The sequence below is a fragment of the Dermacentor variabilis genome, chromosome 3, assembly GCF_050947875.1.
Source record: "Dermacentor variabilis isolate Ectoservices chromosome 3, ASM5094787v1, whole genome shotgun sequence".
Taxonomy (NCBI): Eukaryota; Metazoa; Arthropoda; class Arachnida; order Ixodida; family Ixodidae; genus Dermacentor; species Dermacentor variabilis.
The window spans coordinates 165,455,033-165,481,139 of NC_134570.1; the positions used below are offsets into that span (position 1 = coordinate 165,455,033).

General features: G+C 53.1%; 1 protein-coding gene across 1 annotated transcript in view; it reads left to right on the plus strand.

Annotated features, from left to right (window-relative positions):
- Positions 1 to 26,107, plus strand: part of LOC142576492 (LIM/homeobox protein Lhx1-like) — a 227,165-nt gene that overhangs the window by 132,767 nt on the left and 68,291 nt on the right. Inside the window, exon 3 of the mRNA XM_075686642.1 lies at positions 25,017 to 25,130. Coding sequence (XP_075542757.1) covers positions 25,017 to 25,130 — 114 coding nt within the window. The remainder of the gene's footprint in view (positions 1 to 25,016; positions 25,131 to 26,107) is intronic.

Genomic DNA, 26,107 nt, shown 5'->3' on the forward strand with positions numbered 1-26,107 from the left:
CTCTGCGGGAACCCGCACGCGCCAGCCGCTGCTGGGTTGGAAATCGGTCAGGCCGTTCTTTCTGTCGTGCGCCGCTGTTCACAAAGGCACCACACACAAAGAGCCGCAGTGTGGTAACGGAAAAGAGGAGGAGCAGGGTACAGGGGGGGGGGGGGGTACTAGAGAGCGGGATGGAGCTCACACTAGCAGAAATGCGTGCCCGACGCGTTTTGGGAGGCCCGGCGGAACGAAAGACTGTACCGACGACGTTAGCGATGTCTGCACTGTCGTGACAATACTCAAAGTTAACGCTCTGAGAAGGAGCAGTTGCGGCTACTTTCGATACTTGCGAGCCAATCGCAGCTGACGATACGGCGAACTTGAGAATAACATGCATATCGAACCGCGCAACATTTCGCAATAACCTGAATGTCCTGTTCGGCTAATACTACATAACGATGTTTGAAACTGCCATAAGTCAGTTTCTAAACTTTGTATATTCATTTGTAGCTATTCTATTGGATGCCAACTTTCAGCTCTGTGTGAAATGTTACCCCCCTTACTCAATGCCCTTAAAGAAGGAGATGACGATGCGATGTCTAAAAGCGTATATATACTTGTGTCGCCAGTCGAGACAAATGGAAATTAGCGCTTCTGAAAAAGCAATGCCGCACCATGTCTTTACAGGCTCAGCTTAGGTGCGAACCTGGAATGGCCGTAGGGGATTCTACCCACATTCTGTCCCCATTTTTGCACGCTTGCCATTGCTGGCCGACGCTTAGGCGTGAACCGTATATGGCATATGATCAGTTACGATGCAGCCATCGGAATTTTCCAGTGTCTTTGATTGTTGCTAAAACCGTAAATAAAGCAACAATTCAGGCAGTAGATTCGGCAACGCGCAGCCAGCGAGGGTTGTTGTTGTTGTGTGCTTATGTATAGACCCAGCAAGGGAAGGGGGGGGGGGGGTGCGATGGCTTTCCGCCGCGGTAAGGGAGCATGAAAAAAATAAAAGAAAACAAAGGACGCCTATTTTAGAGAGGTCTGGATTTAACTCTGCTAATGTGAGCAATGCCGGCAGGCAGCTATGCAACACCACGAACTATTAGCACGGAATAGCTGGGAGGCGCAATCCCCTAATTTCACATCCTCAGTGCCCGAGTGCCATACGTGGCCACAGAAAAAAAAAAAAAATTAATAGTACCACCTTCCACGCAACCAGTGCAAGCAGCATTATCCATCAGCTGTTGTTTTTTTCTTTCGCATTCGTTAATTACGAGAGCGGACTGTGACAGAGTAGCGTTCTGGCAGAGCATGTGCTAATCGACGCGGAAGAAAGAACGCTGTCGAGGCGCTCGTCGAAGCGATGCTTACACTGCCGCGCCGGATTCGTACATCCTTCCACGCCCAACTGCGACACGCCGGTACGCAACATTCAGGCAGCGTATACCGTGACAGACCCCACGGCATGCAGACTGTGTGTGTGCGCGTGTACGGGGGCTTGTTGGGGCGAACAGCGTGTATTTGTACCTACCGCACGCTGGCTACGCGGTGCTGGGCCAACGTGGCCCACGTTCCCTGCGGGGACGACGACGACGAGGGGGCAGCGGCGCTCTGCATACGTCGCCCCTCGCACCCCCTCGAAGAGAGGGAGGGGGTCCCGTGTCGAGCGCCGCGGGGCGTCTCTCATTGAGCATTCAGCGGCGCCCCGGGCGGTCTATTCAGCGGCCAGGGGCATCTGCCGTGGGCCCGCACTCGGGGCCGACCTGTCCCCCCCCTGGCGCTGATCGGCGCGGTGCGGGCGTGTGTGCCGGAGACAGGCGACACGCACACCTCACGTCAGCGTCAAAGCGAAGGCGCCGAGGAAATGACCGCCCCCCCTTTCATGCCCCCCGTCACAGACACACACGCGCGCGCACTTCCCCGAGCTGTTCGTCCCGGCTTGCGCTACAGGGGGTGCGAGGGTAAAACAAAAGACGGTGGGTGGGGGTAGGGGATGCCCCTCGGACGTGAAAACTCCGCGCGCCCTGCTTGCACCGCAGTTCGGAGCATGCGCGGACGTACGCGAGCGCTTATTCACGTTGTATGCGGGCCGCCACATGCCCCGTCGGCCGCGATTCGTGTGTTGTGCGGGGGGCGATCGGTGTGTATGTAAGCGCTCGTATTCTCCAAGCTGTGTACGGATGACGCGTCCGCACTTCTCCCGGCTGGATCCGCCAGGCGCGTTTCTGTTCGCGTTATATACGATGACGTCTTACAGTGGACAATGTGTTGCTCTACGAAAACCATGCGCATGTGACAGTGCGAGATATACGAGCGAGATTAAAAAAAAATTGGTTCCCTTCGACTTTGTGGCCCTTTAATGGCGAACTGCACCTCCGCCGCAGGTCGGCCTGGTACTGCACTATCTTCGGGATCGGCCCACGTATAAAAAAATATTGCTCTATGTCCACGGAGACGAGATCCGCCAGGACCTAGCCATAAACAGCTTCGCTGTAATGGCTAGGTCCTGGTAATGGTAGAGAGTGCAGCCACGGGCGCTAATCGAGCAGTTCAAGATTTTTTTCGATCTACGGATATCCCAAGCAATGGAGATTTTGGATATCTGCATGGACATCTGAACAATGCAGGCAAGAGATTTTCGTGCATGCGAACAGTTTCACGTAACCGCGCGGTTATATTGTCTAAGCACTGCACGCGCGTGCTCCGTTGTGCCCATGAGCCAGATCGGCGCGTTCTGTTTGCCGGTGCACTCTCTCCCCACCGAGCAACGCCGCGTCCATTTTGACCCGACCGACACACAGACAAGCGTTGGCGTTCCGAAGGATCACCTTGAACCGGCTGCGGCCAGCGCCTTGATTTATGGACGAGCCATGACTTGTGGAGCCCACCGCCGATGGCTGCCGCACGCTTTCCCAAACTCCTCTCATTCTACTCCCCACCCTTTCTTTTTTCTTTTCTCGTCTTCGCAACCACGCTTGTTTCGCCGCGACCGCTCCGACGCCGGTGCCGCACAGCTGACCCTGGCTTTCCACGCTCGAAACGCCCACCGCGCTCCGATCGACTCCTTCCGAGAATGTCGTGAGCGGCAGCGTCGTTCCCCCCGCGAGCCTGCGTATCGCCTCGTCTTTCTTTCTTTAAACGTATTTTCGTAAGTCTTTTTTGCTTCATCTACGTTTCTTCTTCTGCCTGTCGTTGGTATCTTCCTCCTCTCCCACTTTTTCCCGTCCCTCACCCGATCACGACTACTGCGAACGTAATTATTTATACACGTGCCTTTTTCTTTGTTACACCGCAGCTGTTTCTCTCCTGCTCTGCGTTTATTTCATTTTTACCGTTCTTTTTTTTTTTTACGTGGTATCGGCGATGATCCTGCATCCGAGCGAAAGAGCACGTGCCTAACGGTTATCCTTATCTCTGTGCTCTTGTTCCTATCGTCGCGGTGGCCTTCGCGACCCTCTCGACTCTTCCCGTCCTCCTCTCTCGCATTCATTCTCTCCCGAGCAATAGCCAGCGGGCAGCGTCGTCCGTTTCAATTCCACCCTGCCGCAGCCGCATAGCCACGTGCTCATTCATCGATCGCGCTCGATCCCTGCACACACGTGCCTCTTTCGTAACAAAGTACACGTTCACGATGCAATAAGAGAACGAGGTAATGCTTTGATGCCGCCCGGAATAATCTTTGGAAGCTTCACCCCACTTACTCGAGAATTACCTACGCGTCTGTTTCATCAGCTTCGTTGCTGCATGTATATCCTCGTGTATACCCTTTTATACGTCATAGTGTGCACGTTACATCCAATCTTCTTTTCAAAGTGAACTCCGAGTTTTTAACGTAAAACACTCATCCCAGAGTCGGTATCAAGTCGGCATGCATACGGAACTGTCGGAAAATGGTATCATCATATTCTTAATAATAATAATATTTGGGGTTTTACGTGCCAAAACCACTTTCTGATTATGAGGCACGCCGTAGTGGAGGACTCCGGAAATTTTGACCACCTGGGGTTCTTTAACGTGCACCTAAATCTAAGCACACGGGTGTTCTCGCATTTCGCCCCCATCGAAATGCGGCCGCCGTGGCCGGGATTCGATCCCGCGACCTCGTGCTCAGCAGCCCAACACCATAGCCACTGAGCAACCACGGCGGGTCCATCATATTCTTGCCGTCAGCTTTCCAGAAAATTGACCGTGAATTGATATATAGACCGTTGTGCCATTCCAGACGGTAAGAAATATACCATTAAGTGAGTTTGCTATAGCGCGAGTTGACGTCAACATGTAGGATGCATAGCACTCAACGGGAGAACGCACCATACGTTATATTTGTGCTTAAGCAAAAAAAAAAAAAATATGCGTTTATTACCGGGAACATGCGACGACGACGGTTACTTCCTTCACGCACATATATACATTATGCCTCACACGTGCAATTGCCGGGAGTATATAATGAAAACAAAACGAAAGAAAGGGTTTCCCACGTTCATAACATACCATTCGGCAACAAGCCCGACATGAAAGTGCTGCGAGTCTCTGTGCTGCGTTCGTGCGTCAGATAGGCATAGCTATATAGACAGGAGTGCGTTGGTTGAATCGGGGATCGCGAGGCGGCATGATTTCGGACCAGACGAGTCATTCGAAAGTCGCTCTAAAAATTGCTAGAGAGCAGGGCCGTGTTTACAAGCAAAATATTTGCCGCTGCGCGCCTTAAGCGTCTATGTATACTATGTGCGGTATCTGCATGGGTCCCTTTTTCCTTTTTCTCTTTTTTTTTTCATTTGGCGTCAGCACCAGCTCACGAAACAGACGTTGGAGGGCTGCAGGGGCTCGCGGGACCAAGCTATACGGCAGACACACAACACGCGCTCGCTTCTATCGAGCGCAGCGATCCCGGAATGAGTGAAGTGCGCAGGCGAGGACGCGGAGGAGCCGGGTTGGAGAACTCGAGGGGCACCGCACCGCGATCTCTCCTCTCGGCGTATCTCGGCACGGATGCCAGCTGTCATCGCTCGCGTCCGTTCGCCTGCCTCTTCTGTCTGTCTGCCGGGGCGGCAACCTTTTCCCGTAGACAGTCCCTCCTTGCATCCACGCCTTTCGAGAATACAAAATAAAAAAAAGAAAAATCGAAACAAATCCTTGTAGAGGCGGCAGCGACGACCTCTGACCCTTTCACCGGGACTCCCGCCGGCCAGACCCGCATCAAACCAGACGCGCTCGAACGTCGGCGTACGCTGCGGATGGAGCGGCGTGTATGTGCGCTCACGTGGGCACGCGACGCGTGAAAAGCGAGTCGAGCGCCCCGGGACGCAACACGCGCGTACGCACGCGCGCAGTGTCGGCAGGGGCCCGCGGGGAAAGGTCACGTGGCTGGAGGCAGTGGTTGCCGACAGGGGAACCGCGAGAGCAGGAGGAAGAAGAAGTGCGCGGCTGCGTATGCAAAGCGGCCCTTGTACGAACGTACACGGAGAAAGAGAGACGGATCCTGAAGTGACGCGCGCGCGCGCGCCTCTGTCAGGTCCGAGCCCGGCCGCAACGTTCCCGTCAGCTTCGAGAGTGCATAGTTGCACGCATCTCCGTTTGGCAAGGCGGCGAGGTACGGCGTATACGTGGTCCGCGTGCCGCTCGCGTTCTCTATAGTTTCTTCTTTTCTTTTTTTTTCTACGCCGGCCGCCGAGAGCCTTTGCATTATAGGCAGAGCAGCGAACTGCCGGCGCCTGTTTCGCCGTAGGCGACTCCACCGCGTTTGTCCGCTAGGCGAAGCTGGAGAAGAAAAAGCAGGAAGATGAAGAGGGGGGGGGGGGGCAGGCAGCCGCTGCAAGCGAGACGGAAATGCCTCTGTCGCCTCTGGCACTGGTGTTCGCGCGACAGGACAGCAGCTGTCCCAGACACCGGGAACGGGAAAGAGGGAACCAGCAAGTGGAAACGGCCCATGGCTCCTTGCGCGAAAGCGCGTTTTACAGGCCGACGTATAAGCGCAAAACGACCTGTCGAGATTCGCATCGGGATCGCACGGAAAGCGACGGCGAGAAGGATAAGGATGCACGCAGGAAGGTCGGCGAAATGTCCACCGGAAAGGAGAGCGCTGAGGCGTAACCTCCCAAACTTGCGGCATCCCGTCTCGATACGCCATGGCAGAGCTAGACGTCTTTGACGACGTTCTCAGCTTCTGCGATTCGTCCCTAGCAAAGCGAAATACAGAATCCATCCATCCCTGCATCTATCTATCTATCTATCTATCTATCTATCTATCTATCTATCTATCTATCTATCTATCTATCTATCTATCTATCTATCTATCTATCTATCTCCGGTTCATCAACTACGTTGTCCGCGCCTCGCGCGTGACTGTACGCGCTTACTGCCGACGGGCAAACGCCCTCTGGCGGTACGAATGAAAGCGTGCACCCGTCGGCACTCGTCTCCGTCGTTCCGCTCTCCTCGGCGGAGCGCACGAGTCCAGCGCGAGCGGGCGGCTGCTCTTTGATCACACCGATGTGCCACACCGAGCCGCGAAAGAAGGAAGCGGTGGGGACTTCGGGGGAGAGCCTCGATCGTCCGGCGTCGTCTCCCTTCGCGCTCGCGATGGCTGCAGCATGCGCACGGCGCACGCGTGCCGTTCGCGCACGTGCGCTGGCCGTCTGTGTGCGCGCGATGTGCACGAGCGCGGCCTTCGCGACCCGCAGCGCCGCGGTCTTATGCGCGGCACACGCCGCGTCACGGTCACGTCGCCCGTGACGGGACCCCCGCGGTGACGACGACGACGGGAACGTCGACGTCGCGGGGCCCGCGCGTGCCGGATGCTCCAGGCGGCCACCGCGGGTCCCGTCACGCTTTTCTGCGCGCGCGGCCCATGCGTGCCGTATAGAAGCTGAAGTTCGGTCGAAGCCGCCGGTGATGGCCGGCACTTTGCCGCGATAAGTACCGGGTGCATGAGCAAGGGTTCGCGCCCTAAGAGCGCTTACTTTTATCGTTATGTGCTGTTTGGATCGCACCGCTGGTACGATCTGTTGGGAACTCGGCGCTGACGCCCGTGGTTGTACCTGGGTCGCAAGCCCCAAGGGTAGCGTTGGCCTGGCGGCCTGGGGTACAACTGGAAGCATCCGAAGGTCCCGGCAAAGCATGAGTCGACTGGTAACAACGAAACAACTTGTTTATTTTAACATCGCAAAGAGTTGGCGGTCAGGTTTGACCGAAGTAGAGAGACGGGAGAGCACTTCACTCAACAGAAGAAATCGGAGCCCTCTCTTTTGGCGTCCGGGGGCAGCTGTTTTTATACTCTCGCAGTTGAGGGCAAGAAGGAACCCCTCAAAAGACGAGCACGTGAATGTACAATGGGCTAATGGTGACGCACACTGTCGTAGCGCGGCCGTAGCACCATGTCGAGCACGATCTCGTAGCACCCTGTCGTAGCGCTGCCGTAGCACCCTGTCGAGCACGATCTCGTAGCACCCTGTTGTAGCGCTGCCGGTCGGGCACAATGACTGTAATGAGATGATAATCCCTGCTTTCGCATCGCCTGGTTCGGGCACAATGACTGGAATGAGAGGGTGATCCTTTGCGGTCGCATCGCCGCAGTCGCGCCTGGAAACACCTGCCGATGAGCGTTGCGGCGACGACGATCGGGCCAAAATGTCTGCCGCCCCGCCGCAGTCGCGCCGGCAAAACCACGTGTCGCAGGCGAAACGCAACAGACCGCCCCGCCGGGGGAAGGAGATCCCGATGGACAGGGGACTGCATCCGCTGTCCGGAGGGATGTCGCTCGATGATGCTCATAACCGAAGTCGGGCGTCCCTCGACGTTTCTTGAGCGCAGCGCACAGAGAAGGCCTCGTTCTCTAGTTCAGGTTCGCACGGGACACTGCAAAGTGACTTCGGGAGAGTTCACATTTTTGTTCTCGTTCCCGGCAAGCGTTAGAACTACGCTGAAACTCAACCGCTCAGTCAGCAAGCACGGCACAACCCTCACTAGGCCCTGCCAGGCTCTTTCCCCTTTTTATACCACTGCCTAGTTCCTTACAGTAGTCTAGCATCACTCAGAACGCGTCCACAAATTGAAAAATTGCACTAGAAAGCATATCATCACTTTGAAACACTAAACAAAAGCAATATGTTAAAAAAAATCCTGCCTCAGGAAGAAAAACATCAGTAACAAACAATTTTGAGGCTGATTCCTACGTTAGGGGCTTCGACTTAAGCCATCGGCGTTACCGTTGAGACTCCCCTTTTTGTAACGCACCTCAAAGGAATATTGTTGTAAAGCGAGGCTCCAGCGCAGGAGGCGGCCATTTTTGGGAGAGATGGTCTGCAGCCATTGGAGAGGGCAGTGATCCGTCTCAATGATAAACCTCGAGCCGGCTAGATAGCATGACAATTTCTGAACGGCCCACACGAGACACGCACACTCTTTCTCGGTGGCGCTATACGCCTGCTCACGACTGGACAGCTTACGACTAGCATACAGGACGGGGTGTTCTACTTCTCCATTTTCCCGTTGGCACAGTACAACGCCCATGCCTCGCTCACTAGCATCGCACTGAACAACGAACCCTTTTGTATAGTCTGGCGATCGTAGCACAGGCTGGTTTGTTAGGGCACTCTTTAGGGCGCTAAAAGCTCTTTCCTTTGTCTCGTCCCAGACGACTGTTTGAGGCTCTGTTTTTCTTAGAGCATCCGTCAGGGGAGCCGCGATATCAGAGTACCTGGGGATGTACCTCTGATAGTAGCCGGCGACACCCAAGAACGACCGAATATCGGTCTTGGTGCGCGGTTGCGGAAAGTCTCGCACAGCGGCCACTTTTATTTCAGAGGGGCGGCGACGACCCTGACCAATCACGTGACCGAGGTAGACAACCTCGGCCTGTGCTAACTGGCACTTAGGAGCCTTGACTGTCAAGCCCGCTTCGCGCAGGCGGGTTAGCACTGCCCGCAAGTGTGCCATATGCTCAGACCAGGATGCGGAGAATATCGCTACGTCGTCTAGATACGGTAAAGCGAATTCTTGCTGTCCCCGCAACACTTTATCCATGAGACTTGAAAAACAGTATGGCGCGTTCTTCAAACCAAAACTTAACACTTTAGGACGGAATGTTCCCATTGGTGAAATGAACGCCGCATACCTACTAGCCTCTTCTGTAAGTGGAACCTGCCAATAACCCCTGACAAGATCTAGGGTGGAAATAAACTGAGCGCTACTAACTTTCTCAAGGCGCTCCTCGATGTTAGGGATCGGATAAATTTGATCCTTAGTGATGGAATTAAGCCTGCGGTAGTCGACGCAAGGACGAGGTTCCTTGCCCGGTACCTCAACTAAAATCAAAGGGGAGGTATAATCACTCTCACCTGCCTCAATAACACCGAGCTGTAGCATTTTCTTTACCTCAGCCTCCATAATATCGCTCTGGCGGGGTGACACCCGATACGCCTTGGATCGTACTGGCTCTGTGGAGGTAAGTTCTATATCATGAGTAAGTACAGAAGTCCTACCAGGCCTCTCAGAGAACAGACCTTGAAACTCTTGTAATAGCTGGTGTAGTTCGGTTTTCTGCTCGGGCGACAGCGGTGCTTTACTGATAAGGTCACTAATGACTTGACCGGTGTCTTCCCTGTTCGTCACTGAGCCTAGTCCCGGAAGCTCGACCGGAAGCTCTTCAGGAACGTTTACCATCATGCACACCACTGCTTCCCTTTGTCTATAAGGTTTGAGCAGATTACAGTGGTAAACTTGCTGTGCTTTCCGCTTTCCTGGCAGACTTACCACGTAGTTAACGTCCGACAGTTTCTGAACAATTCGTGCTGGGCCCTCCCACTGCACGTCTAGTTTGTTGTTTAGCGATGTGCGCAATATCATGACCTCATCGCCAACCTCAAAACGACGGGCCCTGGCTGTCCGATCATAATAAACCTTGGCCCTCTGCTGGGCCTTTGTCATTGCTTCACCTGACAACTCCTGTGCCCTTCTTAAGCGTTCGAGGAGCTTAAGTACGTACTCCACCACGACTGGGTCGTCGCCCCTATCTTCCCATGATTCTCGAAGCATGCGAAGCGGAGATCGAAGCGAGCGACCGTACACCAGTTCAGCTGGCGAAAACCCCGTAGCCGCATGCGGCGCGGTCCTTAAAGCAAACATCACCCCAGGCAGACACAGCTCCCAGTCAGTTCGATGTTCAAAACACAACGCTCTCAACACGCGCTTCATGACGGAGTGGAGCTTCTCAACGGAATTCGACTGTGGGTGGTACACTGAGCTGTGTAACAGCTTTACCCCACACCTTTCGAGAAAAGTTGTCGTCAAAGCGCTAGTAAACACTGTGCCCTGATCTGATTGGATTTCCGCAGGAAAACCAACTCGCGCAAATATGGACAGTAGTGCATTAACTATCTCAACTGAGCTGAGTTCTTTAAGCGGCACTGCTTCAGGGAACTTTGTCGCTGGGCAGATCACAGTCAAAATGTGTCTGTACCCCGTGGCTGTTACCGGCAGAGGTCCCACAGTATCAATAACGAGCCGTCTAAAAGGCTCCGTAATGATAGGTACCAATTTCAACGGCGCCCTCGATTTGTCCCCTGGTTTGCCCACCCGCTGACAAGTGTCACATGTCCTCACGAAATGGTCTGCGTCCCGAAAACACCCCGGCCAATAGTACTCTTGCAAGAGACGGTCCTTAGTTTTCTTAACTCCAAGGTGTCCGGACCACGAACCCCCGTGTGACAAGCGCAACAGATCCTGACGATAGCATTGAGGCACGACCAGCTGATCGAACTCCACTCCTCTGCGGTCTAGATACTTCCGGTACAGGACTCCACCTCTTTCCACAAAACGCGCAGTTTTCCTGGCGATACCTTCTTTGACATTGCAGCGCACGTTTTCCAGGCTGCCATCCTTCTTTTGCTCGGCTATCAAAGCCGACCGGCTGACTTTTAGCAGCCTATTAAGTCCGTCTGACGTAGGCGCGATGAGCAAATCAGTAGATAGCTCTTCTAACTTTCCCGTGTCGGGCGTTTCCTCTCCAGTATCTGGCGCCTTTAACGTTACAGACTCGAGTTTATTCAGTTCGGGCGTGCTCTGAATATCAGCTTGCTGCGCCTCTGACCCTTTTTCGTTGTTTGATAACGTCGGCCCCGCAACTGCCGCCTTTGCAGCGAGCTCCCGAACCTTCGATCTGGTTAAGGCCTGAACACTAGCTTCACCAAACAAAAGCCCCTTCTCGCGCAGGAGGTGATCGGACCTGTTTGAAAATAGGTACGGGTACTGGGGTGGCAGCATAGATGACACTGCCGCCTCTGTCTCAAGCGCTCCGAAAGGTCCTTCAATAAGCACCTTTGCTACTGGCAGACACACGCTATGAGCTTCCACGGCTTGCTTGATCCACGCGCACTCGCCCGTGAACATATGGGGTTCTACATAAGACGGGTGAACTACATCCATCGTAGCTGCGGAATCGCGAAGCACTCGGCACTCTTTCCCGTTCACGAGGAGGTCTCGCATGTAAGGCTCGAGAAGCTTCATGTTCTCGTCAGTGCTGCCTATTGAAAAAAACACAACTTTTGGTGTTGTTTCCGGACACTGCGCCGAAAAGTGACCCGGCTTCTGGCACGTATAACAAACGCGCGCTTGCCTCATCTCGAACCGCTTTCTGCGTTCGGCTTCGGCTGCCGCCGTCTCCTTAGGTTCGGTCGCACTGCTTCCACTCGCATCCGCACTACGCGTGTTCCCCTTTGCTCTCATGGGTGTGAACTTCGGCCTCTCGAACTTCGAGCCAAATTCACCCTTTTGACCGTCCTTAGCTCCGCGAGCCCGACGCGTCACAAACTCCTCGGCTAGCTCAGCGGCTTTAGCCACCGTCCAAACGTCTGGCCTATCCAAGACCCAGTATCGCACGTTCTCCGGTAACCGACTATAAAACTGTTCTAGCCCGAAGCACTGCAGAACTTTATCGTGGTCACCAAACGCTTTCTCTTCTTTGAGCCACTCCTGCATGTTCGACATAAGCCTATACGCAAACTCTGTATATGACTCACTTTTGCCTTTCTCATTTTCCCGAAACTTCCGACGGAACGCCTCCGCAGACAGCCGGTACTTTTTTAGCAGACTCGATTTTACTTTGTCGAAATCCTCTGCCTCCTCTCTATCCAAGCGAGCGACTACGTCGGCCGCCTCGCCGGGTAACAAAGTGAGCAAGCGCTGTGGCCACGTTTCCCGAGAGAACCCCTGCTTCTCGCACGTTCGCTCAAAGTTAACCAGGAACAAACCAATGTCCTCTCCAAGCTTAAACGGCCGCATCAGGTCAGTCATTTTGAACAATACTCGTTCTCCTGCACCGTGTGCCTGACTTCCATTACGAGCGCGTTCCATCTCTATCTCGAGACGCTTCATTTCCAAAGCGTGTTGACGGTCACGCTCTTCTTTTTTCTCTTGTTGCTCTCGCTCTTTCTGTTCTTTAAGTTCGCGCTCCTGTCTTTTTGCAGTCTCCCTCTCCTCAATGGTCTCAAGGCATTCCGACAGCTCGTCATCCTCAGCTTCTAACTCAAGAATAGCCTTTAGCAGTTCAGGTTTTCTTAGTTTGTCTGAGACATCCAGACCCAACTCTCTTGCAAGCTCCAACAATTTCGGTTTGCGCAACGACTTCAAATCCATGGCTGCTCTGAATGCTGCTTTCTCTACTGCTTACTATTGTCTTGCCGCAAACTAACCCGGCAGCAACGACAACCACAATTACCAGCTCTGTTTCTGACACTAACAAAAAGCCTGGCAAAGCTCAGAAGAAGAAAGTCCCGCACTCACCAAACCTCGCAGCCAAGAGTCCAGCGCAGTCGTTCCGCTGCAGGCAACCAGTCATCACACAGGGCTCGTTGCACTGCTCCCGGATCGTCGATGAGCTGCTCAGCATACAGTCAACTGCATATCTTCGCTGCTGGCCTCCGTTGTCGCGATCTCACCGCTGGCAGACAGTTGTTTGAAGTCGGAGGCGATCTCACCGCTGCCAACCAGATGTTTGGATCGCACCGCTGGTACGATCTGTTGGGAACTCGGCGCTGACGCCCGTGGTTGTACCTGGGTCGCAAGCCCCAAGGGTAGCGTTGGCCTGGCGGCCTGGGGTACAACTGGAAGCATCCGAAGGTCCCGGCAAAGCATGAGTCGACTGGTAACAACGAAACAACTTGTTTATTTTAACATCGCAAAGAGTTGGCGGTCAGGTTTGACCGAAGTAGAGAGACGGGAGAGCACTTCACTCAACAGAAGAAATCGGAGCCCTCTCTTTTGGCGTCCGGGGGCAGCTGTTTTTATACTCTCGCAGTTGAGGGCAAGAAGGAACCCCTCAAAAGACGAGCACGTGAATGTACAATGGGCTAATGGTGACGCACACTGTCGTAGCGCGGCCGTAGCACCATGTCGAGCACGATCTCGTAGCACCCTGTCGTAGCGCTGCCGTAGCACCCTGTCGAGCACGATCTCGTAGCACCCTGTTGTAGCGCTGCCGGTCGGGCACAATGACTGTAATGAGATGATAATCCCTGCTTTCGCATCGCCTGGTTCGGGCACAATGACTGGAATGAGAGGGTGATCCTTTGCGGTCGCATCGCCGCAGTCGCGCCTGGAAACACCTGCCGATGAGCGTTGCGGCGACGACGATCGGGCCAAAATGTCTGCCGCCCCGCCGCAGTCGCGCCGGCAAAACCACGTGTCGCAGGCGAAACGCAACAGTGCGATAAGAAGAATGTCGTCTTGAATGTCTTGCGGCGGGGGGAAAAACGAGGGACGAGGCAAGAAGGCGTCTTTTCGCGGTGCAAGACGTTCGCAACGATCTAAACCAAAGTAGCCCTCGAATAATCCGTCACGAAGAAAAAACAACAACAACAACAGTATTTTCTTGCTTTTTTTTTCATTGCGACACATTACCAAACAGTTCGAAGACAGTCTTTTACCTATCTCCGGAGGACCAGGCACAAGACTACCTGCCTAAATGAGGAACGAACAGGAAATTCATAGCTACACTCCGTAGTTGCAAATTTCCTCTAAACAAAGACAGCGTCTCTAGCAAACACTAAAGAAAGCTTTGTTTGAACGGATTTACAGGACCTGTGGGATCCGCATAACCTTTTTGGTCGATTTGTTGCAGTAAGCGTCGTCTAAACTTGCGTAGTTACCTCATTCTCTTCATTAATGTGCAATGCGCAATCCTTCGTACGTGATAGACAATTAACTAAGCGGGAGAGGACGCAGTGCAAAATGGGTGACGTCATGATGATCAGGTGCAGGAACTTTAGCCCAACGCGGTCCGCCGCCCGTCTTTAATTTATGTATTTGCTCTGGCTTACCATAAGTCTTTTTATTGCACGTATTGCCGTTATGACATTGCAGAAGCGTAATTTAATGATGGAACTGAGTACGACGTTCCTTTTAGGTGTCCCTTTAAGAAGTTATGGTCTGTAGCTTAAGATAGTTATCTGCAGGTTAGCGTTGACATGACGTAAGTTCTGAAATTTGATACAGCAGAAGGGCAACATTGTTGAAGTGTTGCATATACGTCTATAAATGCAACTGAAGGATTTCCATAATCGGCATTTGGAACGTTCACGCGGTCTTTAGGCGAGGCTTTCCGGAGCGAAAGTCATTTCCTCTAGTAGCCGTCGAGTATGGAAAAGTGAAATAATATCCCCTCCAACCGAAAATAGCAGGGTGTTTTACATTGTGTTCATTTGAATAACCTTAAGGCACGGACTAAATGACAAGAAAAAAATAATACTTGGTTTCCTAACAGGCGATGTTTCCCGACAAGAGACGTTCATAACGCGGACGCGTAATGAATACCGTTCGTTGCAGCTTGCTTCTCCGCAATACGACTGTTAGTGCGGAGAAGCCCACTACAGTTCTTTTTTTTTTTTTTAAGGCAGCAGTTTTTTTATAAATTAGAAGTCCTTATGTGTGATGTTATTACCGCGTTGGCGTTAAACGTTTTTATGAATCTCCATTAATTGTAAATAAGCAAACAAGTGAGCTTGTTGAACGTGGGTTCGAACCTCAGCTTTGGCTGCACATGCTAGGTAAGGACCCGCGCTCAGCCAAGCAAACCACCACGGCCGCTCAAGCACTGCACGTGATAGGAGGACGCGTTGCGCCGTGGAGCAACGTATACGACGCGTGTGCCCCATGACGATGTTGTTGATGATGATGCTAGCGGCGCTAACGACGAGGACATGCGACAACTGGCACTTGTCGAAGACATTGGTGATGACAGAAACAAATGAAAGAGTGGGAAGGAGCGTCTTGATGTATGAGGATGCATAGAGACCAATAGGTTAGTCGAAGCATTCAAACCATAGTTGCCACAGAAGAGGAAAATGCAGTAGGTGTTGAGCAGATGTTTATCGTAGGCATCAGACGGGAAAGGCTGCAATAGAGCGCACGAAGTTTTCAGAGGTTGTTTGGTTATGGCTCCATTAAGAAGTACACTTGTAGGCAAAGGAGAACCAAATGTGTCATTACTACACATTCAGAAATGCAAAAAAAAAAAAAAAAATAGAGAGAGAACGTCTCGCATGTATCGACGCAACGGTAGTTCGTCTTCGAATTTTATTCTCCTCATTTCGGGGTTTTGGTACAGAGGGGTGCAGAAAAGAGCACACTCCTGCATTCGAGTATACCAGATGGTTGCGCATGTACGCAAGCAAGCGCAGACTCACACACACGAAGGCATGCATTACACGTATACGTACACTCGCGCTATTGACGTACAGACACGCACAAACGCACGACCCTTACCCCACTGCACCGACGAGGCGCCAAGTCGGACGACACATCCGCGGCTGCGCGCGCAAGAGGCCAGGAAGCGACCGCGGCCCATTTCCTCCCCCCCCCCCTCCCGGCACACGGAAGCCTCGGCGCACGCGTCCAAGTGGCGCGCAAATTGCAGGTTGCCGCCGCCACAGCGCGTCGCCCGTCGGCCGCCGCTCCCTCCTCCCCGTCCCCGCACTACCCCGAAATTACGGCCGCCCGCTCGGGCGAGCAACGCGATGCGCAAGAGAGCAGCGCCGATGGGTCCTCCGCTCGACGGCGCGCGTAATCTGGTAGACGCCGCCACCCTTTTTCCTCGTTGTATTTTATTTTTCATCATTCCTCTCTCTCCCCAGCCTCTGTATACGCGCGCATCCCTCGATGCAAACATCCAGGAAGGAAAGGGAGCGCCCGAGAGTGGGTCGAAACGCTTCCTACGCGACGCGCTACTCCGCCTCTGCCGCCGCAGCAGCAGCACGCCTGTGTACCACACATTGCGGCCGCGCGAAACCTATCAATACGAGGCCGGTCTCGGGACGCGCGCGTGAATTCTCTGGCGCGGAGGCTGCGTTGCGTGCGCGCAACCACTGTTGGCGCGCTAGACCTGTCGCACCTGTTACGCTTCAGCGGTTCGCGTGCGCGCACAGTGCGTAAGCATTGCGCCGTGTGAAAGTTTCTATCTTGCAGTGAAGCTGGCTTTCAAATTCTACAAGTTGCGAAGAGCACCGGCAGCGTGGTGTATGCGTGCCGTGCACAAAGGTTCGACTCTTGGCTTGGCCCCGTCGAAGTATTTTAGAAACTCGACTTTTCCTTCCTCGTTGAGCTTAACTTTAGCATGGGTGGCCTCCAGCTCACCGTCGAAGCGAACCTAAACAGCACCACGTGAAGGAACTACATCGTTGACGAGAGAGAGAGAAGAGAGAAAAGAATGCAGAGAAAGGCAGGGCGGTTAACCAGAGGCAGTTCCGGTTGGCTACCCTGCACGGGGGGAAGGGTTAAGGAAGATAAAAAGAGAAAGAGAGTGGAAGTGAACGTAGCTTGTAGCACACGGGACTGAAGGGACCATCACGACCATTGCAGAACTCCACTTGTGAAGACCAACTACGGAACCCAAATGCTTTCATACTTAATTCGCAGTGTTCTCCACAGACATACACAGGCCATAGAAATTATTCAGAAATGCGTGTCCCTGAACTCTTTGAAAACAAATGTTGAAGTTTACCTCCTTTCTTGTCCTAACAATCAATAGGTTGTGTATACAGGATTTATTATGATCCTAGGGTTTCTTATTTCTACGAATTTTCATTTAAGATTGCAAAAGCTTGAACCTTGTTCGGTTGTTTACTTTGTATAAAACTGTGCTGTGTATGTGGCGGTAGTGCATTATGTTCTTTCTGTTGCTACATGCTCTGAGTGTGTGTATTCGGGTGCTTGAGTCCCGTCACGCAGAACACATCTGTCTTTTGCCCTTGTATCCGAGCCCTTGTTGTCTGAAATAAAGGATATTATTATTATTATTATTATTATTATTATTATTATTATTATTATTATTATTGATGAGGACACCGGGGCGGAAATGATATGTCGTGTCGGTCATTTTCGCCCCTGAGAGCAACGCCTTTGAGCATTGAGCGACCTTTAGCATCTCTTCACGAACATTCCACTGTCACACGAAAAGTGCTGACAGTCCTAAACTGTCGACATCTGATACTCTGGGCAGGAATAATATATAGTAAAATGCGCTAGCGGCAAATACTGATGAGCGGCGGGACAGCTGTTGTCATTCAAGTCCTTAAAAATTCCTCGCAGGCCCGGAGGATTCGCTCCGAACGCGTCGACCTTTTAACTTCTTTCTCGCACACGTACCAGCGCTTCGGGTCTCACGGTCAGTTTCTCCGTGCCAGTAATGGCGGAGCGTGCGAGCTGCCATGCCAGAAAAGGGGCGAAAGCGAGGCGCTCGCGGATCGCGCCGCCGTCGCCGAGGCCGCAGTTCGGCAGCGCGAGCGGCGGTGGCCGGCTTGAGCCGAAGGCGGTCCATAAATCTTCCGGCTGACCTCCCCGCCCTTCGCCCTGGTCGTGGCTGAGGCCTCGCTTGTCGGTGCTGCGAGCCGAGAAACCGGCCGCCCCGAGGGATAGAACAACAGAAAGCGCAGCGACAGCGCCCCGTACACTGGGAGGGCGAAGTATAAGAAAATTCAGCGCAATAGAGCGAGAGAGGAAGGGGGGGGGGAGGTGCACGGTGAAGATCGACGGCCATTTCCTCCGGGGCAGCTTCTAGGGAAGAAATGACGATAGCGAGAGCAGGAAGAGATGACAGAGGGAAAGAGAGAGAAAAAGAAAATGATCGAAAAGAAAGGAAGCGGCGAAATCGCTGAAAGCCGGGCCAGCCGACCGACCGGCTGGCTGCCGGCGTTGGTTAGGCGAAGAATTAAGCGAGAGGAGGAGCACGATAAAGGAGCAGCGAAAACAAGTATACGGAGACGCACGGCTGCTGCTCCTCAAAGAAATAAGGAAAGGAATAAAGAAAGAAAGTAAGAAGGAAAGGGACGCGACTGCATAAGAGCACCGCCTCCTCCTTTCTCCTCCTGCGGCTACTGCTGCCGGCACGACGGCCGTGTACACCGGCGGGACAGAGAGGGGGAGACAGCATAAAAACGATGGGACGCCGATCAACAAGCGCTGTTTAGAGGCACTGCCGAACAGCAGCGGTGGCAGGAAGTCCAAGTCAGGGGTGTGCGCGCTTCCAATGAACGAAGGGACTCACGGAGCACGAAGAAGGAGCGTAGCGAGATAGAGAGAGAGGGGGGGGGGGTGAAGGCACCATGTGCGTGTCGAGCGGCGACGACCAAGCTGGGACTCCGCCTGTCGCGATGCCGAGGGCGGCTCATTTTGGCGCACGCATCAACATTGGCGGCGGGGCCCACCGATGACGGCAGCACCTTGTAAGTGTGCGCGTGTGTGCGTGTGTGAAGGGGGGTTGCCGGGTAGGCGAGAGTGGTGCTTCTTACGACGGGGCTGGTCACCTCTAAAAGAGCGGACCGCTCCTCGAATGGGCGGGACGCGCCGTTCTTCGCAGTCGCACGCCTCGGGCCCCCGCGAGAGATTACGCGAGCAGCTTGGGGCGGCGAGGTTTCAGGAGGACGACGGACGGGGTCCCGCGCGTCAACTCCTCGCTCGCGTGCGTGAGCGCGTGCTACGGTGAGCGCGTATGTGCGCGCCCAACGTGGGCTCGCACACTCCCAGTCGGGCCTCTCGCCCATCCCCTCGTCATTAGGCTGCCTTCGCGTCGCTTCGCCTCTCTCCGTTCAGCCTTGTCAGAGCTTGCGGGGCGCAAACAAACTGCCGGTGGGACGGGCCTCCCAAAAAGGTGCCGGCACGCTGGCGGATCGAAGCGGCGGCGGGTTCCACGATCGACTTCGTGGCGTGCACTCAACACGGCGAGCCACCGTGCCTGTGGCTAGCTCGTGTCGCCTCTGGGAGCGAGCAGCGGTAAGACGGAAACAAACGGTTTCCGTTTGGACAGGCGCGTGGACTCGTCTGGTCAGGACGAAGTGCACATCTACATATGGGAGCGGGACACGCTTTCACCGGTGTTTACTTTGAAAGTTCAGACAAGGGAAGCCCCGTCGATCGTCCACATCCGTTCCTAGTTTTCCTCGGATAATTATACCACGTGACAGAACGCGTGCTACTTGGTATGTGTGTCGGTCATGCGCGCACCATAGAATAGACAGGAATAATGCGACGGGGAAGATCCCCATGCTTCAGGGAAATTTCTTGGGACGTTCCGGACCATTCGAGTGGAACAGTTATTATGCAGAGCCCGAAACTCCGCCATAATCCTTACCACTGCGAGCAAAACGACGGCGACACACACAAAAAGAAGAAGTCATAATTTGCAGTCCTGTACAGTCACATAATTCACAATTAACGATAGCGGTGGCCCGCGCCTCATCGATCCTTATGAATGTTTTCATGTGTTAGTACATTTCCACTACAATGCAAACCCCGACCTTACAATATTCGGCTGCGCAGCAGGTAGCGCCTGCGCGAAGCTTCCCGTCGCAACGTGTGACGGTTGAAGTGGCCGGGGCTCTGGTTATTTCTACCTAAGCAGGCACGAATTAAATGCTGAAGAATCAAACAGCTCACCTATATACCAAGATTTTCCAAGCTAAAGACAAAACGTTTCGGGAATATAGGACAGTGGATTATGGTCATTTTGCTAGGAAAGGGGGAAGACAGAGCCCCCCACCCCCCGCCCCCGCGGACGTCACAACTGTCTCACCTTTTGGCGGACATTCTGCAGCTGTCCCGCGCGTCCAAGTAGAAAAAGAAATAATCGAAAGAGTGAACAGAATGGATAGACAAATTATGATCTATGGGTAGAACAAAGAAAGCAAGAGAACATGGACAAACAGTATAAACAACGCTTAGTAGGAGAAGTGCATGTGATATTGAGCATAAGGAAGAGTGCGCACTGTACTGTGTATACAAGACGACACAAAATCGTTTTACCTTACACTCGCACACTACAGCGCACCTGGACCGTTGCTGGGCGGCTTATAGACGCTCAAAAGCGGCCCAGATTTATGATGCGCCACTCGAGAGAACAAGCTCGATGCCTGGACTAACCAGGCATCGGACTAAACAGGACTAATCAGATATAACAGTTTTACCATATACAGTCGAAATGTCGACTCGAGAGACGGAGACATCTCGTGTCCGAAAACTCTTGATGACCGAAGTCTAGCGGCATTCCCGGGCATTCGCCGTCGGGAAAACTACAGCACGCTGGGTACTCTCCCGGCATCGGCCAGTGAAAAATCCTCGGACAGTTTTGCCTCCTTCTGTTTTTGCTTTCTCTCACGGAGAAAGCAAAACATCAGTCCCGCGCCGCCTCTCACACACACTCTCTCTCTCTCCCTGCTCCACGCAAGGGGTGGGGCGGCGTCGATATTTCGCCCGGGCGGTGGTAATTGATGAGTTCGTTTTGTGTCGGAGCCCCCCCCTCCCCCTCGTATCGCAGCCGGGAATCGGCCGCAGGCGGCGGCGGTGGTGGCGCGGTAGCCACCAGCCGCCGCGCTCGCCCTCTGCAGCTACTCCGCCTCGGCGTACAAATACACTGCCGTCGCTCAAGGTCGCTCCTCGCCAGGACGGGGGCGCCCGCCTCTGTGCGTACACACATGCGCGTGCTCGACCGCCTTGCGCAATCGTGCGACCAGGCCGCGTGCGTCGACTGCACAGCAGGCGCGCAGCACGGTCTCTAACGCGCAGGTGCGCGTGTGGAATGCTGTGAAGTTTATCGCACATCTCGCTCGAACGAGAGACGAGGCAGCGACGGCAGCCGTGGACAGCCCGTCGAAATTTCTTACTTTTCATACATGCTCGGTGTGCATATGCATCTTGTGTTTCTGTTGACCTAATAAACTTTCTGTTAAGATGTGACTGAGTATAATGCATACAGTTTGACGTGCGTTTGTTTTACAGCGTTCTCGACCGTCCCTCTAAATCGAAATGGAAATTCAGTTGTGTTTGTGTTCACTTTCTGTTAAGATGTATTTGAATGCCGTACGTGTTGTTGAGAGGGGCGGATGCGGAGTAGTCCCTTACCACAATGTTACACGAACTTGGAGTACTGCGCTTTGCATCGGCAATTGACGCTAACACAACTTTTGCACACCTCCGTGAGCTGGTATACGTCGTACTCGTATATTCGTAGGCAATTTATGCAAGTACGCTTAAAAAAAAGAACGTCAGTTATACGGCAATGTCGGTATACGCCGAAAATTGAAAAGGGCTTCACGTTAATACTGCTAACAACTTGCCCGCTACCTATAGCGTGAGTCCTGATCTCACAACAAAAGTATAAGCTTCCGTAGTTCCTTTCACTCCCTTCTGAAATTCCGTATACCCGCCGAGACAGGAGTCGAACCCGCGGAACTTCATACTCGACAGCAGAACGCCACAGGCATCGCGCCAACGTGGTGGGCGTATAGGTTACGTCGACACGCGTCCAGGTCCAGGGCGCCCAAGTGCTCCATGGGCAGCAGTTAGAACATGCGCCACGCATGTACCAGCTGGTGCCGACACGAAGACTGCGTGGCTCTTGCATGTCGTTTTTGTGTTTCATTCTGTCCCACAGGTGTACAAACACTTTCGTTTCGCAGCGCGTATACAACGCTTAGGCCCCTAACAAAATTCCATGTAAAAAGACTCCGTCGAGTTTCTATCGAGTTCTTGTTGCCGTCGCCATGTAGCTTTCCCGCTGAGATGCAGCGGGATGTATACAAATGCACGACTTTGTGCAAGGGACTGCTCCATATGTAGAGAGAGGTGCGGACTTTGGCGACGCATAGCGATAACTCCGTCCTTGGACGTGAGGTCGAATGCGCGGTGCACGAGGAAGAAAGGCCTCGTCTCTCGTACAGTCGCGGTCTTCGGTGGCAGCAGCGTGGGCAGCGCGGCCTGCAGGTTGCAGGCCACGCGCGAGTCGGTTGCGCGCGCGTCGCCATGCCCAGTGTGTGTTGGCCGGCGCAGCGAAGGCGCGCGCGGAAGAAAGTGGCGCTGCCGTGATGAATGCGGCCGTTAATGCGACCGGCGCTCGGCTGCGGCACAATGTTATCTCCGGTCGGGAATCGGCGCCCGGCGGTGGCCTCGCGTGCGAGATTCGCGCCGCGTGTGTGTGCACACGCACCCCGTACTCAGTGCGGGCACGGCGAACGCGAGCGGGTCGCGTTGCGCCAGAGTGAATGTATATATATGTGCTCACGCATGGGGCCCTGCTATACAATCGCGCAGGCACACTTAGTCACCCGCGGGGCTGCCCATACGGCTAGCACCTGTGAGAACTGAGCGCGACAAATACGGAGAACGCGTGCTTAACTGTGTCTTGGAGAAATCGCGGTGGGGGTGTGTCAGATCGCTTTACGGCTGCCCAAATGTATAGCGGTCAATTTTAAGTGCTGTTGCTGCGTAGTGAGAATTTTTCGTGCGTGCTGCAAGTATATATATTAAAAAAAAAAAAATACAGGGCGAGACAGAGGAAGAGCAAATCAGACGCTCGTCAACTTACTGCTGTCTGTTTGCTTAGAAGTTCAACTGTACCAACACGCCGTACTTAATTATTTCAGCGCTCGAAATAACCACACCGTTATAAATGAATAACGAAAAAAATAATAAATAAATACGTTATAAATAACCACACGGAAATAACCACACGTGTGCGTCTCTCCTTCGCTGTGCAGCATCTGTCGCACACAATGTTCAGCGTGGAAAAGCCTATGCGTATATATATGCCATTTTGTCAGGAATGGAGAGGCCATCTGCATGCGACATTCATTTGCATGTGACACTGCGAGCATGCCGCGTCGAGAGGGGGCGAAACAGAAACAAGGAAGCAAAAAATAAAAGAGACAATAACAAACAAAGGAAATCGGGAGCGAGCTTTTGCCAGACGAATATTTATTGCGCGTTTAAAAAGTTGTAGACGTTTTCAGCGGCGATTAAATTAAGTTTACCGCGTATTCCCGGTATCTTTACTTAATTTGTTCTGAATGAAACGAGAACACTTACATGCAGAAGTACCTGTATACAATGTTGTATAAAAACTGTTCCATCTCCTGCACAAAAAAGAAATTGTGTGTACTTACGTGGTTCAACGAGTTAAATACTTAACTGTGCGACTGCGCGCGATAAACTTGGAACTATTGTTGGAACTTGGAACTTGGAACTATTGGAACTTGGAACTATTGACACGCCACGCCTGTGTCCTCGAGTTGTCGGGCATTTTGTTTTAACGCACGCCAGTCCCAGTTTATGCTGGCTTGATTTGCGAGTGTCGGTGTATAGATCATCGTTCGTTGGTCATCGACGTCGTCGGGTAACCGTGCTTTGCTGAAAGCACATCCATCAGTTACTTCACGAGTCGTCCGAGATAGCTTGGCCCTTAACCAGGGGCAATTACGGTGCCCTAATGGAGAAAGTAATTAAAGGCGGGGAGGTCAGCCAAGTGCACGTCCGCGGTGTGCCTATACGTCCTATAGACGGAGCAAGGTCTAGTATAAGTGACGGAGAGAGTCAGATAAAGGGCGGATAAAGTGAACAACATATATACTGGGAATCTATACATATCACTGGGAACGTTCCTGAGTCTTGGTGTTATTGCGCATGTGCTTCGAAATACAGAAGACGCGTCTTTGCTCCTGAAGAACTCTTCCAGCCGATTAGGAAGCGCATGGCAGTTTTCATCGTATATAAGCGCAGCAAACAGAAGGGGACAAACACAACCGTTCTTCCAACACGTCTTGTGTCGCCTTGGTGTGCGTTTCGCTTTCACTGTTGCTGTCCGACCTGTAAAAGTTGCGTGGTGCCAAAACATCAGAGCCTATAGTGATAACTCGTAGCCATAACGACGAAAGTGGCCTGTCGTCAAGGCGTGCCAACGCGGCCGCTAGTGACAGCCGGTGCGCGCTGTATCGAGGACAGCGGCAAAGTACGTGTCCAGTAGTCCCCTCGCCACAGCAGTGGCTGCAAGTCGCGCTCTCTTCCATACCGACTCGGAAGGCGAAAGATCTTGTGAAGGCGACACCAAGCCACAGTCGTCAAAGTACTGCTTTCTCGAGTCGAGAGAGTCCAGATGGGGGTCGAAGTCGAAGTGACGGGTCTTGGAATGCCGACATGAACTGTCGTCGCACCGGAAGTCGGTCAAGGCCTTGTTGAGATTTTTTATGTGGCAGTGGCCTATTAGAAAGACTATAATGATCCCATCCCGTCCACTTTCTTTTCCTTCTTTTTCGCGCTTTTGTTTTTGTCACCGCTCATCTTTCCGTCTTTACTTCCTCTTTCCATTCACCTAATGCAGGCTAGCAAACCGGAGTCTTTAACTCTGGTTAACCTCCCTGCCTTTCTCTCATTTCCATCTATCTCTCCCCTCAATGACGTACTTAGCTATATAGATAGTATATAGTATATGAAACTCTGATGGCGGTTCCTTCCGATGGATTTCGCGACGTTTCCCAGCTACGAAGAAAGGCGGCGGCGCAGGGAACGAGTTCTTGCGCAGTGCCCACTGCAGGTATCGTGGCGCGCGCGACAAGTGTGTTGACATGATCGAGGAGTCGCTTCTTTTCTCGCCAGTGCATCCGTGTCGCATCCCAACATGACTGTCACCTTTGCGCCCCCCCCCCCTCACAGAATGTGGAGGTCGTCGTCTAATGCGCGGTCCTCCCCCTATCCCTTCTGTCCCCTCCCCCGTGCAATCGCAGGTTACGTGGGCTACTGCGGCGGCGTCGCCTCCAGTCCTGACAAAGGGCTGAAGCCGCAGTTCCCTGCCTGGGGTCCGCCGCTCAGGCCGTGCCACATACCTCCCCCTTACGCAAGTACGCACACGACCCTCTGGTTTCGCCGTGGGTAAATGCCAACCACACGAGATGTGTCTTTGGCGTCAGGGTTTACCGCCCGGCATCGGCGAGTCCACTTCGCGATGAGGATGCGCTTGTGCCGGCCGAAATGTGTACCGTGTTTTTAGGGATTAACAGCATCGGACACGTTTAGCTTATGCCAGCAGCGCGGTTTAAATGGCATGGCGTGGAATGGACGGGCTGACGAAGGCTGACGAGGATACGTTGTGCGGCGTTTACGCATGTATACATATAGTAATGATCCGGCACTTGGAAACAGACGCAACTTCACGTAAACACGTTGGCTCTCGCATGCCTAATTTTACCCATGAAGAATGATATTCCATGTCTCTTGCCTTTAAGCAGGAAATAGGCCAGGAATATTTTCGATACAGTGGACGCTTCCTATACGAAGACGCCTTCAGGCGTGTTCCTACACGCTTTCCAAAGCAGATTCGCTGGACAAAGCGTGCAAGCTGTGCGTTCAGCGCTAGGTTTCTGTAGCTGTGTAGGCGTTCAGTCCCATAGTCGTCGGCAGTCCGTCCCTCGCGGGTACAATCAGAACATTCTATATCGCAACTTTCTTGTCTCTTCAGACTTGAGCGTCAGGCGGTCCTGCAGTGTCGTCTCCTCTCATCGTAATCTTTCTTGCTCGATATACGCATTTGACGTGTCGTCAGCCTCAGCAGTTCTAGTTGGTACGTTTTCGACGCCTACAAGCCGCCACTTCTGCTTATCGGCATATCAATGTCCTCTGGCGGTTGTCACGTTAAATTAAACTCACATGTGTCACAGTTGGTTCGTCAACAACACAAAACTACGTCGATAGTTTTAGCAGAGAACAGAGACTTTGCTCGGGACACCAGTCGTAGCGTGCACGTCTTGTTGCGTTTGCAGGTCTTCTTCTCCCCTTTTGTGCATGGTATACGAGTCTGACCGCCTTATTCGAAAGTGTT